Genomic DNA, 14,598 nt, shown 5'->3' with positions numbered 1-14,598 from the left:
TATTGCCTACGTCTCCTTTTTTAAAAAAAATGTTTTATAGTTAGGAATATCAAAGGTACTCCTAACTTCATGCAGCTTTTCCCCAGGAAGCAGAAGCTTTTCCTATCAAAAGTCTAGCATGGGACGTCTCTCAAGAAACTTTTGGTTAAGAACGGACAAACATATTCTCACAAAAGCACCCAAATGTTTCATACTGTCACATGACTCAGTATTCAAGTATATCCCATCAGGACATGATTACATGTCCAGACACTTGATAGAAGTGAATACGTCTCAGGTTATTTCCAATGTTAGTAAGCACAATACGTGGTATTCTAAGGAAGAAAAGCCCAGGCTTAAAAAAAGAAAATGAATTTACAGATAAAAAGATATAGAGAGTTGTAGGGGAGACAACATGACTCAAGACACCATAACCTAAGGACTAGTCAATTAATACTACAGAAGTACTTTGATTAAACACTATCAGAAAAAAAGGAAATCTTTTGCGGTCTCAGTTCCTTGATAAATTTTTTATAAAATGTCCAATACAGGAAGATAGTAATGGATTTTAAATCAAAAGTCCCATCATATATAAATTCATAGGCACGAGAAGTTTTTGGGATCCAGTCATACATTAATAAAACTTAAGGGGAAAATGGATGTCACTGTCTTATATATCTGAAAACATTAATTCATAAACCACCATACTATTTTTGATCAGGAAAGGTCATGTTTCCCAGAGACGAATTAACCTGATTTTATTTTTCAGTGTTTGACTCTAAGATTAGTGGACGCTATGTACCAGCAGCAACAACTACTTCTAGTTTATTTAGAAGTTTGCTTACTAGCTTTGAAAGAGATCTAGAACAACAGATAGAAAAAGAAAAACAGAAAAACTTTTCTGCATTTATTAATTTTAGAAAAATGTAGGTTGACTGCTAAATAATGTAGCTCAGGAAAGTAATATTGAATACAGAGTCTTTAAAATTCCAGTTCATATAACAGAACCTGTAAGTGTAACTTATTTAAGAGTAACTTAATTACTTTAAATAATTGCCACAAAGACAATGTAAACCTAACTGACACTGAAGAAAATCACCCACCTAATTTTTAATCCACTGTTTACACTTTTGCAATATATGATGAGAAGAAACAATAAAATGCTATATACTTACTCGGATCAGATTTAGAAAATGTATCTCTGTCCAATAGATTTCTGTTAAAAAAAAGAGAGAAAAATAATCTTATTTATAAAAAATGGTGAAAGACACAAATCAGATACCAATGCATATATGTTTTTAACTATTTTGATTGAGAGTCAGCTTAGGTTTCTGCCCTCCTAATATTTACTTGAAGTCAGTCAGCACTAACACTTGAATCTTCTTATATTTCATTTTATTATACATTTTGGATTTGAGCAAACTGTGGCTCTTAGACTCCAATACCATGAAGTGAAAAGCAACACACAACAAGCACATTAAATATATATAATGGACATCAGCCACAGAAATACCTTTAAATCACAGATTTCTACCAGAGATTAACATGCTAGTTGAACCCAAAAACTTTAGGCTTTACTTAAAAGAATGGCTATGACATCAGAGCCATCAGCAAATATCTGTAAGAATCTGTCATGGATGAGTAAGGTAGAAAGAACTAAAGCATACACAGGACATAGACCAAAATTAGGATTTTTCTAAATATCTACAAAATACCTAGGAAAAAGTAGTAAGAACTAATTTCTTTGTTACACAATGCAGTCCCGATATCGTAGCTACACTTCAACCAACTGAGAATCATACACAGATGAGGAGACTCAAATTAACAATAAGTCTAGAGAAGCAGGACTGACAAGAAAACCATTCTCAGAATAGTTACCAACGTTTCATCATTCAAAAATAAAACAAAATAAAATAAAATTTAAATTATCTTGACAAACTAGAAAAATGGTCTGAAAACAGGATGCTATCAAACAGGGACAAGAAAGAGCTATTAAACTTAGGCAGGTAGTTTAAGTTAGGTATTAAACTTAATCAACAGCAAAAATGCAGCATAGCATTTTACTGCTGGATATACAGCAGTTATGTTAAAAATGGTTCTGCATCACAGTAGACCACAAAAATGGTCTACATCACAGTAGACCTCAAACTGAATGCAAGTCAGGAATCTTGTGCCTTTGGGAAGACGGCATACTGTAATACATGAACAAAAGTGTCACTTTAGAGTAATTGTCTGGTCTTCATAATACTGGAAAAACTCCATTCAGGCAATAATGTTTTGGGGATTCCAGTTTCTTGCAATCTGAGACAGACATGGAGCCACCAGAGTACAGCGGAAACAGAAATAATCAGAAATCTATAGAATATATCTATGAGGAAAACAGTGCTGCAAATTGAAGCTGATCTCCATGTAGACACAGCAAGTAGGAACAGGTTTAACCCTAAGTTGAATCTTCTGCACTGCGCTCCATTGTTTTACCATCTTTCATTGTTAAAGGTGGCCAGACATGATGCAAAATCTCCACCACTGAAGGTCTTTAAGGACATGTTAGGTAGCTACAAGTCCTAATAAGTTCTTTGATCTTACCCTGGAGCAGGAGGAAGGATTAAATAACCAGTTTACAACCCTTACAGATTATTATTTTTAATAATTAGTACAGTCTCTTCAAAGGTCACCATTTATTACTCTCATTCAGAACTAAATCACATTATTTTTGTGCTAATGAACAGTGCTGGAAAAGATACTGTATTCCCAGTTTAGTTACTACCAAGTCCACATTTCAGAACAAGCAATATGAACAAAAGATAGTTTTAAAAGAATGTTGGGCACATCTGTTTTATTTACTTTAGCCAAAGTAGGCACTAGGATTATAATTAGTATTTGTGAATGAACCTGAAGTCTGCACATGCTACTTCTTCAGAACTTCTCTAATCGATTCAGAAGTGGGATTTTTATATATGCATTTTATTATACTCAGAGACATTGTATTCCATCTTAACCAAAAATGTGCAAATATAAATTGAAATATTAACAAACCCAGGAAAATCAGCGATTCCAAGTCTGTATTTGACAATGACCACTACAAACTGCTTTAAAAGACAGTACAGTAAGTTCTGCAATATCAGAATTGCCAATCCAAAATTAAAATTGCCTCCTATTCCTCTTTAATTATACATACCTAGATATGCCAGATATAGAAAACCGTAACTAGAATTGGTTTTATTACCCCAAAATGAATTGCTATAAAAACCCAGAAGTAGGGTTATATGAAAGAAATAGTACATTAGATTTTGGGATAGGCCTCCCATGCTCACCATTAGGATTCCAAGCAATTTTAATTCCTCTGCATAAATACTATACAATGACCTTATAATTGGTATGTTAGTGTTTGTGACTGCAGATTAAGATTAAACCATTTTAATGATTCTTATACTGAGCTAAGGTGCTTTGAGTTTTTTTAAATATTTTCTACTCTTATTGTGTTCCTTTTTAGGTTTCAGTTTTTCTTCCTCTATTCCCATAGAGGAATAGAGGAAGAAAGCACATAGAGTTCTTCCCATATACATAAGAACATAAAGACTGGCCATAACAGGTACTGTAAAGCTCAGTCTATCGTGGTGCTCTTATTCCAGCAGTGGGAAAAGCATAAGAACAAAGTAAGAATCTGTAATACTTCCCAAGAATGTTCCTGGTCACCAACCACTTGCTGCTCAGGGACTTCTTGAATTAAGAACATTTCTACATAGACAGTATCCCTGAAAGGATTGTAAGGGTTGAGATGCCAAAGTTTAACATTGTAATTCAACATCAGTAAGTGTCATTAATTCACAGTTTTGAAATAATACAGCTTGTAATAGCCTCAATTCGACCCTTCATACATTTTACCATAAATAAACGTCTTCAGCAAAGTTTGCAGACATTCCCGATCTTCCAAATAAGTAATAACCAACCAAAATAGTAACGTAAGAACTTAACAAGCTGTTCAAGCAATGCAGGCAGTTTCAGAAGGAACTTAAAGATTAGTGCCAACAGAAAAAAAAAAAAGTCTGATTTGTCCACTAAATCACCTAACAAAGAAGCTGCTCAATTTCATTTGTGCATTTTCATTTTAGGAGGAAAACAATCAAAATGCTCCTTTAAATATATAAAAACTGCATGGCACATAAGCATAGGACAATCTACAACCAAAAGAAATGCTAAAAGCAAAAGGAGGAAGAACGCTGGATGCATTTCTGGAACTTTATGTAGTCTTTATCCCCTTAATAGTCAATGGCACTTTCTGCACAGGCTGAGTGATACAGGGTGTATTTCTTTCCCTTTTTCCCCAGAAAAGCATTCTCTTCGGTAGTACACTATTCTGTCTCAGGAAACAGTCCTAGAAAAGCTTACAAACTCAGAAACCAGAAATACCTGAAACTTCTGTTTCTTCCTCCTAATCAAAGTATCAAGAGAAACAGACTCCTATTTTGACTGAACATGGTGAGTATATTTTTTCTATGCCCATTAAGCTTTCTAGATAAAGAATGCAAAAAGAAAAGAGAAGCAATTGCTATCAATTATGAGGAAGGAAAAAGAAAAAAAGAGATATATGCTTTTACCTGGAGAAACATGCACATCAAATACCTACAGCGAAGAAGTCTAGGAACATCTGTGCAGAAAGAATTATTCTACCATCACAGATCCTGAAGGAATTCATTCTGCACCTGCCCATTGTAGAATGGACCTTCCAAAATGGTTGCAATAGGATAGATGACTAAGGGAAAAAAACAAATAGGAGCCATGGCAATAACACCTACTTAGTCTAAACTGGAAAGCACAAGACAGATTAGAAATGCTGGGATAAAGATTTATTTTTCTGTGTAATGACAGCAATTTCCCCAGGGGAAAGAAAAGTAATTAGTAAATAAGAAAAGTTAAAACATATTTAACTATGCCTTGCAGAATCACTTTGTTCACACAGTTTCATGATTTGTCAAAATAACAGTTTCTACCTAGTGCTTTGCTTCAAGAATTGTTTTAGAATAGACTAGACTATTTCAGGTGGAAGGGACCTACAATGACCATCTAGTCCAACTGCCTGACCACTTCAGGGCTGACCAAAAGTTAAAGAATATTGTTAAGGGCATTGTCCAAATGCCTCTTAAACACGGACAGGCTTGGGGCATCAACCACCTCTCTAGGAAACCTGTTCCAGTGTTGGACCACCCTCTCGGTGAAGAAATGCTTCCTAACGTCAAGTCTTTTGTACTATGTTTAATGTAAAAACATCTCATATGTATAAATCAGATACTTCAAGATTCACTGATCTAGTTAGTAGTGGTAGCTAAACAGAAATCATTACAGTCTATGTTGCTTTGTACAATCTCACGTACTCTATGCATTATACGTATGTTGGCAAAGATGGACCTACGTTAAAAAGTAACATTTACTCACCTTGTTACATATACTTTGCTTCAAATTTGACTTTATTTTAATGACCAATATATGAACTTCCTGCTCTGTAATTTTTTAGTTTTAAATTTAACCATTTGTTGAGCCCAACTGCTAAGCAGAAGTAAATCCAATCCCCCCTTCAGGAATGACAGAATTCTGGCACTGAAGAACAGACCACAGTAACTATGGAACTGAATTGTTTAAAATCGATTTCTCTAGTTTCAAAAAAAAAAAAAAAAGTAAAACAAACCAAAACCAAAAACCAAACCAAAACAAACCCAACTGTGTTCATATGACTGGAAAAATACTTATTTATACATTGCTTTCAACAACTCTGAAATCCTTAATGATAAAAATGTGGTTTACTTCAGATGGATTTATCAGAATCTCTGCGGGTGCTAAGGTTTTATGTTTCTCTTCATCTTTAGATTACACTTAAGTGCATGCAAAGATTTCTTGGTTGTGAAATAAAGCACTCGGCAGTTTGCAAACACAAAAGTTAGTTACCCGCGCAAAATTATTTTTAATTTTTAGAAAACATACATTTTCAATATATTATATTCTCATATAAGCGTACACTGCTTTTCCCACAGTACACTTGTATCACTCCATGGGAAGAGGAATTGTCCCTAGTTCATTAAACAGTTCAATAAACAAATGCTTTTCTGTTTCCCTCACTTAATGCTGGGCCCATGTGCCTTTTTCAAGGAAGATCCTGAAAAAAAGAAGCATCTCCTCACTTTTTACTGTGCAGAATAGTATCCATTCTACTACTAGTTGTAACATAACTGTATTACATTCTAGTAGTTGCTGTCCCTCAGCCTTAACTGATATTATTGGGCTTGCAACGGTCAGTCCTAGGTAAGATGACGTATGATCCAAAGAGCCTACCTGAGTGAAGAGTACACTTGACTTCTTGTAGATTAATTTCACAAACAGCTTTTCAGTTGTAGTGCTAGCTTACGTAGTCACCCTTCCTTAGCTATTTACTCTCTCCTTCTGTATTGTCAGAACACAATAAAAAGCAAGCTATTAGCCTCCAGATCTCTAGATTCAAAATGCCCTGTACCTAAGAGCAGATTAGACAATTTCTCAGAATTTTATCTTCTTGTCAAAATAACCGATTCTCTTAGGAAAGGCTCACAGGTGAGAAAATGGTGGCTCTCCTGACTAAGAGGCAATTAGGATGACCTCTTCCTTTCTGTTCAGATTGCCTCCGCTCTTTGGGGCACTAGAAGGACTGGGAAGAAAGCAAACATATCTCTGATATGCAAGCTTAAGAAAACATCCACAATACCGCTTCATAACCTTTGGAGAAGTAATTGACTCTTCTTGTTCACAAGAAGATGAAGAAATAATTTTCAGCCTCCCAGTAATTTTCATTGCCAATTTAAACATATATTGGTTCAGAAGCCATTCTCTTAAGGGGAAAAGAAAGAAGCAATGAGAAGGGTTAGACCAGCAGTGCTTCCACGAGTTTTATGACAACCCACAGAAAGTCTTCTCTGGCTAGACATACACAAACAGTTTTAGGATGAAACCTCTATTAAAACTGCTGACTGCTCCTGGGGGTTGAAAAAACCCAAAGGAATTGCCAAGTTTATTTACTTAAACATAGCAATAGTTTTGCAGCAGTTCTGTGGAAACAGACAGGACGTACTGGATTATGAAAAGATAGTCTTGCAGATGAAGCAGACTGGAACACAATCTTGGACTGTTCCAGTTTAAACAAAAAAAAAGTCCATTTAGGAATATCACAAACTGGTTGAACTCTGCTTCAATACCAACCCAATTATTATTCGAAACCAACAGAATGAACCATCTACATTTACGTTTCTAAGGCTGAGCAGATAAACAGCCTCTGGCTCCGAGCTACTAGCGAAGTATCCTGGGGGATGGCACTAAGGATCGCTGGTGGTCAAAAGACAATCTAGTGTCAACTCACCAGTCCTTTCCAGCTACTTTCACCCAGCCCACCCAAATCCATGGATATGCTGCCCTCTTTTAGATCTGATTTCTTTAGTAATGTATAGTTAATACAGTGTTTCATTAATGTATAACAATATATAAAACATACAGATTGGTTTTGCACAGTTTTTCTGAAACAACTCTTTAAAAAGGTACACATCAAAGAAGTCACTTTGGAAGCAAACGTATGCCATCAGTGTAATACTCCTCATCCTTTCTCAGCCATTGCAGGGGTGTTGGTAGGTGAGGCAGTGCCTAGATGGGCAGAGAAATTAAAAAAAAAAGAGGAAAATACTACTACTACTACAGAAAGTCTTCATAATAATACATTTAAAGTTGTTACACACTTCCTAGTACCTAGCCCTTTTTTGCTGTCAGGCTTTCCTTTGTACCACCCTTCTGAGGCCTAAGATTGTTGGCTTCAGCTGTGGGAGGGTGTTACAGTGAGCCGTCCGTCAGTGTCCCACACCCTGTCTGGGGAGAAGCATGAAGTTTACAGTGGTGGCAGGGGTGGAGCCAGTGGTCTCAGAAGGAGTATGATGTTGATGGCTTCTTCCTCCCCACTCTGAGGATCCCCACCTGGACTATTTTTCCAACATGCTCTTACATCTTGCTCTTGCTTCATTGGTTTGCAACTCCATTTTACATCCAAATTTACTGTATATGGTGTGGTTTACACCTGCTTGAGACTTGCTCTTTTATCTCCTTTGGTTTTGCCCAGCTCCCAGCCTGCACTTCTTTACCAACCACTGGTGACCTCTTCACAGCACTGAGGTCCCCAGAGGCATCCCAAGCCCCCGCTTTTCAGCCTCTGCTCCTGCTCCTCCACCCCGCATCCTGTGTCCCCACTTGCAAGGCCTCTGCTAGCACACCGTGCCAATGCTCCTCTGCACTACACTGTTCTTTGAGGGTCACAAATACATCATTATACACAGAATAACTACCTGCTACTACTCTCTGCAGAAAGAAATATGGTTATACCACATAATTACACAAAGACAAGCCAAAGTGAAACTAACTAAGCAGTAGCCACCTGGTCATTAGAAAAAACACTGGGTTTGGGTTTGTAGTTAAGCAAACCCAACCAAAGCCCCATGTAGGCAAAGACAAGTTTAGACAAAACCTGACAAGTCTTGAAACTTGCACAGTTAGCATAAAACCTGGTGCCTATTCGTAGCAATCACAAGACTGAATTTACAGGGCAACAGATCTGCCTTAAATTCCAGAAGTCACATGGCTGCACGCTTAAAGTTTCAACAATATAAACACATAGGTGAACTATGTAGGCTTAAAGTTTCAACAATATAAACACATAGGTGAACTATGTAGGCTATCAGGAATGCAGCTCCATGACTATTTTGATGGACACTGTCACCCATTTATATTTTTTCTCCCAATACACTCATTTTTCTCAGCTGAAGCCAGCTGGTTGTCTAGGCAGTTTCATTGCAAAGCAAAAACACGCAAGATCAACTTTCTGTTTTCAGTCACACGTAACCACACCACAGACTTTTAGTGCAACCTGGGCACACATACACAAAGAGAGCAGGAAAATGAAAACTAGACTTACAATCAGGATGAATTTTATATTCTGTATTTTGTACTATACAGAGTTACAAGCCCAAATAATTTGTTATGGATATCTCTTTTACCATTGCATCTTTCTGTGACAGGGATTTCTAACAAAAGATTAATATTTCCAAAAAAACAGGAGATAAGTACACAGGCTGGATAGAAGTGGTCTTGCCAGAAATCAGTGCCTAGGACAATCAAAGATATAATTAAATATACTTTGGGGTACTACAACCACTAGAAAGTGGCTGGTTAAGACTTTCAGACTGCCAAACAAAAGAAAAGGCAAAAATTCTGAAGTAATACGTTTTGTTCCTCTGTGCAAGAAACTTGAAATTACATTATCTTCATTACTGAGAACAGGAGTTGCTTAATTGCATTCAGCCCATTCATTAATATTAGAGTTGAGTTCTGTACAAATTTTGAAGCAGCATAGAACTGATCCAAACCAGGCATGGGCAACCAATTGTATTTCTGTTGAATTAACCATGATAAGGAGTTTATGCTGCCTTTATGCACATTATGCCTGGTGTGGGAATACAGCCAGTGTAGCGCCTATCCAGCATAAACCCAGAACAATGAGAACAGACTGCCTGATTGAGCATAAAGCCTAGCACAGCAATACTATCATAACAAACTTTCTGAATTAGCAAAGTGATCCTGTACTGTGTCAATATTCTACAACCCTTTTACCATCTTTCAGATAACCATGTCATCTTTGATACACTACTAGAAGTCATAAAGAGATCAAACTACAGCTTCACTTTCCTATAGATATTAAAAAATTACTCTCAAAAGATAATTCTGACTGATAATTCCTCATTTGGTAAGTAAATAAACATTAACATGAGGCATAATGAAACTCTTGGCCTTTTCTGTAAGATAAGGTTTCATAAAGGCTGTGGCTGAATCAGGAGACCACAGGAAAAAAACTAGGTCAGTCCACACAGTAACCATGAGGAGCATAAATCACCATTATACAGATCACAATAAAAAGTGAAAAACTTGAGAGCCCATTGAACCACGTTGAACTTCATATGCTCACACACAGCACCAACTTCAAGATATGTGATAACCATCACCTACCTGTGTTCTCAGCATTAAATACGCTAGTTCAGTCAACAACACAGTAATGGCACTGATAGTAGAGAAGATGGGAACAGAATATGAAATTTTTCCAAGATTTAACTAGATTGGAATCAGAGGAGAACATCACCACAAAGGGAGATACAGGATGACAGACACATGGCCTGAAGCTTACCTCAAGCTCACGTGGGACCACAAGTTTACACACACAGCTGGTAAGTGAAGATCCAAGTAGGATCTTCAGTAGTATAGGCACAGGCCTATAATTAGTATGCACTGCAAAAACCCCTTCAGAGGAAGAGAAGCCTTTGCACTGGAAAATAGTAGTGGAGTAGAAGACAAAGAGCAGCCTATATTCTCTCTTCCACACCGACTGGAGGGCCAAGGTCCTGATCCTTCACTACATGACAGTCGTGCAAAACTATACCAGGCCGCGACAAATAAAGATGGCATAGCAGGTGACAGTGAAATCACAAGGGATCCATCAGACCATGGATGCCCTTCAGGGCATGTGATGAAGGGAGCTACAGGGCGCAGAGGGAGATGGCTACTAGAACAATTGATCCAGACAATAGTGGTCTATTACCAACACCAGAGGATCCTCTGGGATGACACATTTAACTTGTGCTGCCACATTAGATCTGGCTCTTGAGCCAAAGAATACAGATTCCTGATAAAAAAACTCGGAGGTTTGGAAATCTGCATCTTACAAGAATCCGAAAAGAATCATGAACTTTTTGTTTGATAGGCACTGAGTAGTAACAACTAGAAAGAATTAAATTCCTTTCTTGCTTTTCTAGCATTTGTAAAACTACAGCCAATGCTGGCATTCAATAAGCCATGGGAATGATATGAAAACCTTTTAGTCATAAAGAAACCTCAGAAAGAGCATCACCTGATATCCAAAACATTTCTGGATTTTATAATTTTCATAGACAATTTCTTATCCTACAAGATGCACTTCTCCTAAAGGCTACCTGATGTGCCCCTGAAGCTAAAACAGCCTGGCTTGCAGAACAAGAAGTAGTGCATCTGCATAGTACTGGAACCCGGCTAATTTGGTAACATTGACAGTGTGGGCACGCAGGGCAAATTAACTTGGGAAGTGCTGACAGACAAACCATACAGAATTAAAAGCTCAGTGACTAGAAGCTGCATCCTTACTCCATAAGAAGACAGACAGACAGAAAGACAGACAGAAAAAATACTGTCTAGAGTCACAAATATACTTTGTGGCACAAACAGCTTTCATGCTTCACTGACCACCAAGTTACACCACCTGTACAAACTGGAAGAAGTTCCCATATTTCCTATAATGAAAACAAGAAAAGAAAAAAAAGAAAAAAAAATCCAGGAAGAAAGAATAGTTATCAGCTGATAATTGTTGACATAAACTAGTGACCAAATTGGTTCTACAACTCTTCAGGTATCAAAGGAAAACTAATGTCATGACCCAAACTTTTAAAAGCATTTCTTTCCAGGTGCTAAGGAATACACAACTGCTAATTATTAAAGAATTTTCAGCATTCTCTGAACTTTGCAGTTTACTCTCACTGTATGTCACAATTTCATTTAACACTACTTTTTGAGAGCTTTAGCCAATGAATGTGTTTACAGATGAATCACAAATGTGTTAATCATTAATCCCTGCCCCAATGTCATTCATTTTACACTCAATTTTGAAGCATGATTTTGTAATCAAAAGCTGTCATTCCAGCACATAAAGAAGAAAGGATCACCATGGAAATTCCCATCCTCTGCACTTGACATTGAGACATATCAGGGTGGGAGACCATTTTTTAAACAAGAAAAAAAAGCAGTTTTAACAAAACAGCCATGGCTTTTGAAGATACCTACAGAGAAATTAACATTGTAAACTATATACTGAAATTAGTTACAAGTAAGGTAACTAAGGTCAGAATGATTGACTATGTCATATCCCTACATTTCTTTGTAACTATCTGATGGATTCTCAAATCACTATAAAACTAAGGTTTGAAGAAAACATCGCAAGTTTATACAAACGATACCTGGAATGAAAGAAACTCCTGTTATAAGTGAACCGGGTCAAATCCAGCATAAATGTTCCAACATCTGTAATTGTGACAGGTTATTTGAAGAACCTCAAAGTAATACTAAAGGTCCTGCATTAATTATACACATAGCAGCACGCCCTGCATGGGGACCAGGGTTTTCTGTGGTTGTTGCCAGTGAACTTTGCAGAGACAGGCAGTAAGTGTGTTCATAAGTCAGCCTAGTAACTGTTCCAGTATTCCAAATTCAATCTTACTATATTTCTCATCATCTCAGCCTCCTTTTGAAATGCGCCCTTGATAAAACATCAAATCATACTTTATTTACTAAGGGAAGAGAGGCAGCTGTCTGACAATTTAAGTTTAGAGCACTGCTGTTCTGTCCTCGGAGAAGTAGTGTTAACAGCAGCAACTCCCGGACAGCTATGTTAGAAAATGGAGCAACGGACTGTAGCACAAACTTTGTCTCATTTCCCATCAGGAAACACCACCAACAGTTCAAATTATCCGCTAGAAGCTGCCAACTCTGCTGGTGAAAGGAACCACTGCTCCGCACCTACTAGGGAATACTTAATGAAGCTACGAAACGTGAATGAAAATAGGAACATACAAGCCCACAAACAAAAATATTTTTAGACCTCTAATGGGAAATTCTTTGTGGTTCGAGGGAGAAAGCAGGATTTTTGAAATACCGATAAACAAACCATGGCCAAATAAATGTCGAGGAACAAAACCGCATACACTAGGTTTTGTGCTAGGGGTTGGCATTTTTTTAATTTATCGGCAGCAGCGTTAGGATAAAGCGTGACGAGGTAACGCGCCCGGTTTCGTAACAGTTTTGCAAGAGAGCCTTAAACAATCTACGAAACGATTATTCCGGATGGGAGTTTTCCCCGTCCCCACCCGCGGCACTTGGGACAGCTCCAGAAGTTCAATACCCACTGGAGAAAACGCTCTGCGCGCAGGGCGACGGGGCTCCCGCTCCCCTCCGGCCACCTTCCCCCGTGCCGGGGGAGGCAGCAGCAGCTGCCCGTTTCGGCAAAGCCGACAGCCGCCCGCAGCCGCTGCGAGCGCCGGCGCTTCTCGCCCGGGGTCCGCCGGCAGCACCCCCGCCGCGGGCACGCCTAGTGCGCGGCAAGCGGGCTGCAGCGGGCCGGCAGCCGACCTCGGGCTGCTCGCAGGCTCTGCCCGAGGCTGAGGATGTACAACTTCCCCGCGCTAGGCACGCTCTCCGAGGGCAGGAGGGAAGGCGCCTCGCACAGCGCCGGGCATGTGGAGGGAAACGCCGCGCCCAGCCGCTGCCCCTTCTCCGCCCCGCTCCGCTGACAAGCCCGGGGCGAGGGGCCCCGCGCCCCGGCACCCCGCGGGGACCAGCCCGCTCGCTTGTTTGCCCCCTCCGACGCCCCGGGGCGAGGGGGCAGGGCGGCCCTGAGCCGCCGCCGTACCTGCAGGACACGGAGAGCTCCACCTTGGTGGCCGGGATGCTGGAGCTGAGCACGTTAAAGTCCCCCACGGACGCCATGTTCGGAAACCCACCACTTCTGCCCGGCTTCTGCTGCCCCGCCGGCTTCTCCAGCCCGAACATGGGGCAGCGCAGGGAGGGAGGGAGGCAGGGAGGGAGGGAGGCAGGGAGGCCGGCCGGCCGGCGGAGAGGGAGGGGAAGAGGCGGCGCCAGGCGGCCCTCCACAGCGCGACGCCGCCGCCCGTGGCGCGAGCACCGGCCCGCACCGCCGCCCGCGGGCTGCCACTGCCGACTGAGGCGGGAGCGGGGCGCTGACGTCACCGCGAGCGGGCGCGCGGGCTGCCCGACGGCCGGTGTGAGGGGAGGACGGACGGCCCGCGGCGGAGCGGCAGCGGCCGCGGGCGGGCTCGTCGCCGCCCGAAGGGACGCAGCGCGCCGGCCGCCACGTCGCCGACCTGCCCCGCTCGCGCACCGGAGCCCGCAGGGGAGGAAACGGCACCGGGGCCGGCGCGACCCCAAAGGGTGTGGGGCGGGGAAGGGCCGTGGTGGAAGCTACTGCGGGGGGCGGTCTCGGGCGTTTTCGCTCCCGCGCCTCCCCGGTCTCTTCCCCCTCGGCCCCTGCGCGGAAACTCCCGTCCCGCCCCGCAGGCTAGCCGGGGAATCCCCCCTCGTTCCCCGTTTGTGAGTGAGCGAGCAGCCGAGCACCTCCCGGCCTCCGCGGGAGCCGACTTCAGCGCCAACGTCCCCAACTTCAGCGCCCTGCGGGCGGGCCCGCGGTGGGGCAGACTTGTTCCCCCGGGCCACAGGGGAAAAGGCAGCCCGGCAGCAAACGCCGGCCGCGTTCCGGGGAGCGCCGGCTGCCGCCCGGCGCCGCAGGGGAGGGACGGGGCGCGGCGGCTCCGCTGCCAGGCGGGCGGACCGCGCGCCGCCAGGGGGCGCCGCAGAGGGGCCGCGGCGGGGGAGCGCGGGGCGGCGCGACAGGGCGCGCGTGGCGGGGCGCAGGGCGCGCGCTCGCCGGCCGCGCGGGGCGGGTTGCGCGGCCTCGCCTGGCGCTGGCGGAGCTTC

The 14,598-nt window shown here is 41.8% G+C and overlaps 1 protein-coding gene across 2 annotated transcripts in view; it reads right to left on the bottom strand.

Annotated features, from left to right (window-relative positions):
• The window catches only part of CPNE8 (copine 8), a 112,533-nt gene extending 98,492 nt beyond the window's left edge, over positions 1-14,041 (bottom strand). The window contains exons 1-2 of one of the 2 annotated variants that reach the window (XM_075492144.1): positions 13,517-14,041; positions 1,155-1,195 (exon numbers count right to left, since the gene is read on the bottom strand). In XM_075492144.1, coding sequence (XP_075348259.1) covers positions 1,155-1,195; positions 13,517-13,656 — 181 coding nt within the window. In that variant the 5' untranslated portion in view covers positions 13,657-14,041. The remainder of the gene's footprint in view (positions 1-1,154; positions 1,196-13,516) is intronic. The other variant, XM_075492159.1, reaches the window with a different exon arrangement.
• Between the last annotated feature and the right edge of the window lie 557 nt (positions 14,042-14,598).

Source organism: Mycteria americana, chromosome 1 (genome assembly GCF_035582795.1).
Source record: "Mycteria americana isolate JAX WOST 10 ecotype Jacksonville Zoo and Gardens chromosome 1, USCA_MyAme_1.0, whole genome shotgun sequence".
Taxonomy (NCBI): domain Eukaryota; kingdom Metazoa; phylum Chordata; class Aves; order Ciconiiformes; family Ciconiidae; genus Mycteria; species Mycteria americana.
Note: the sequence above shows the minus strand (reverse complement) of the source record. Positions and strands in the feature narration are given on the sequence as shown.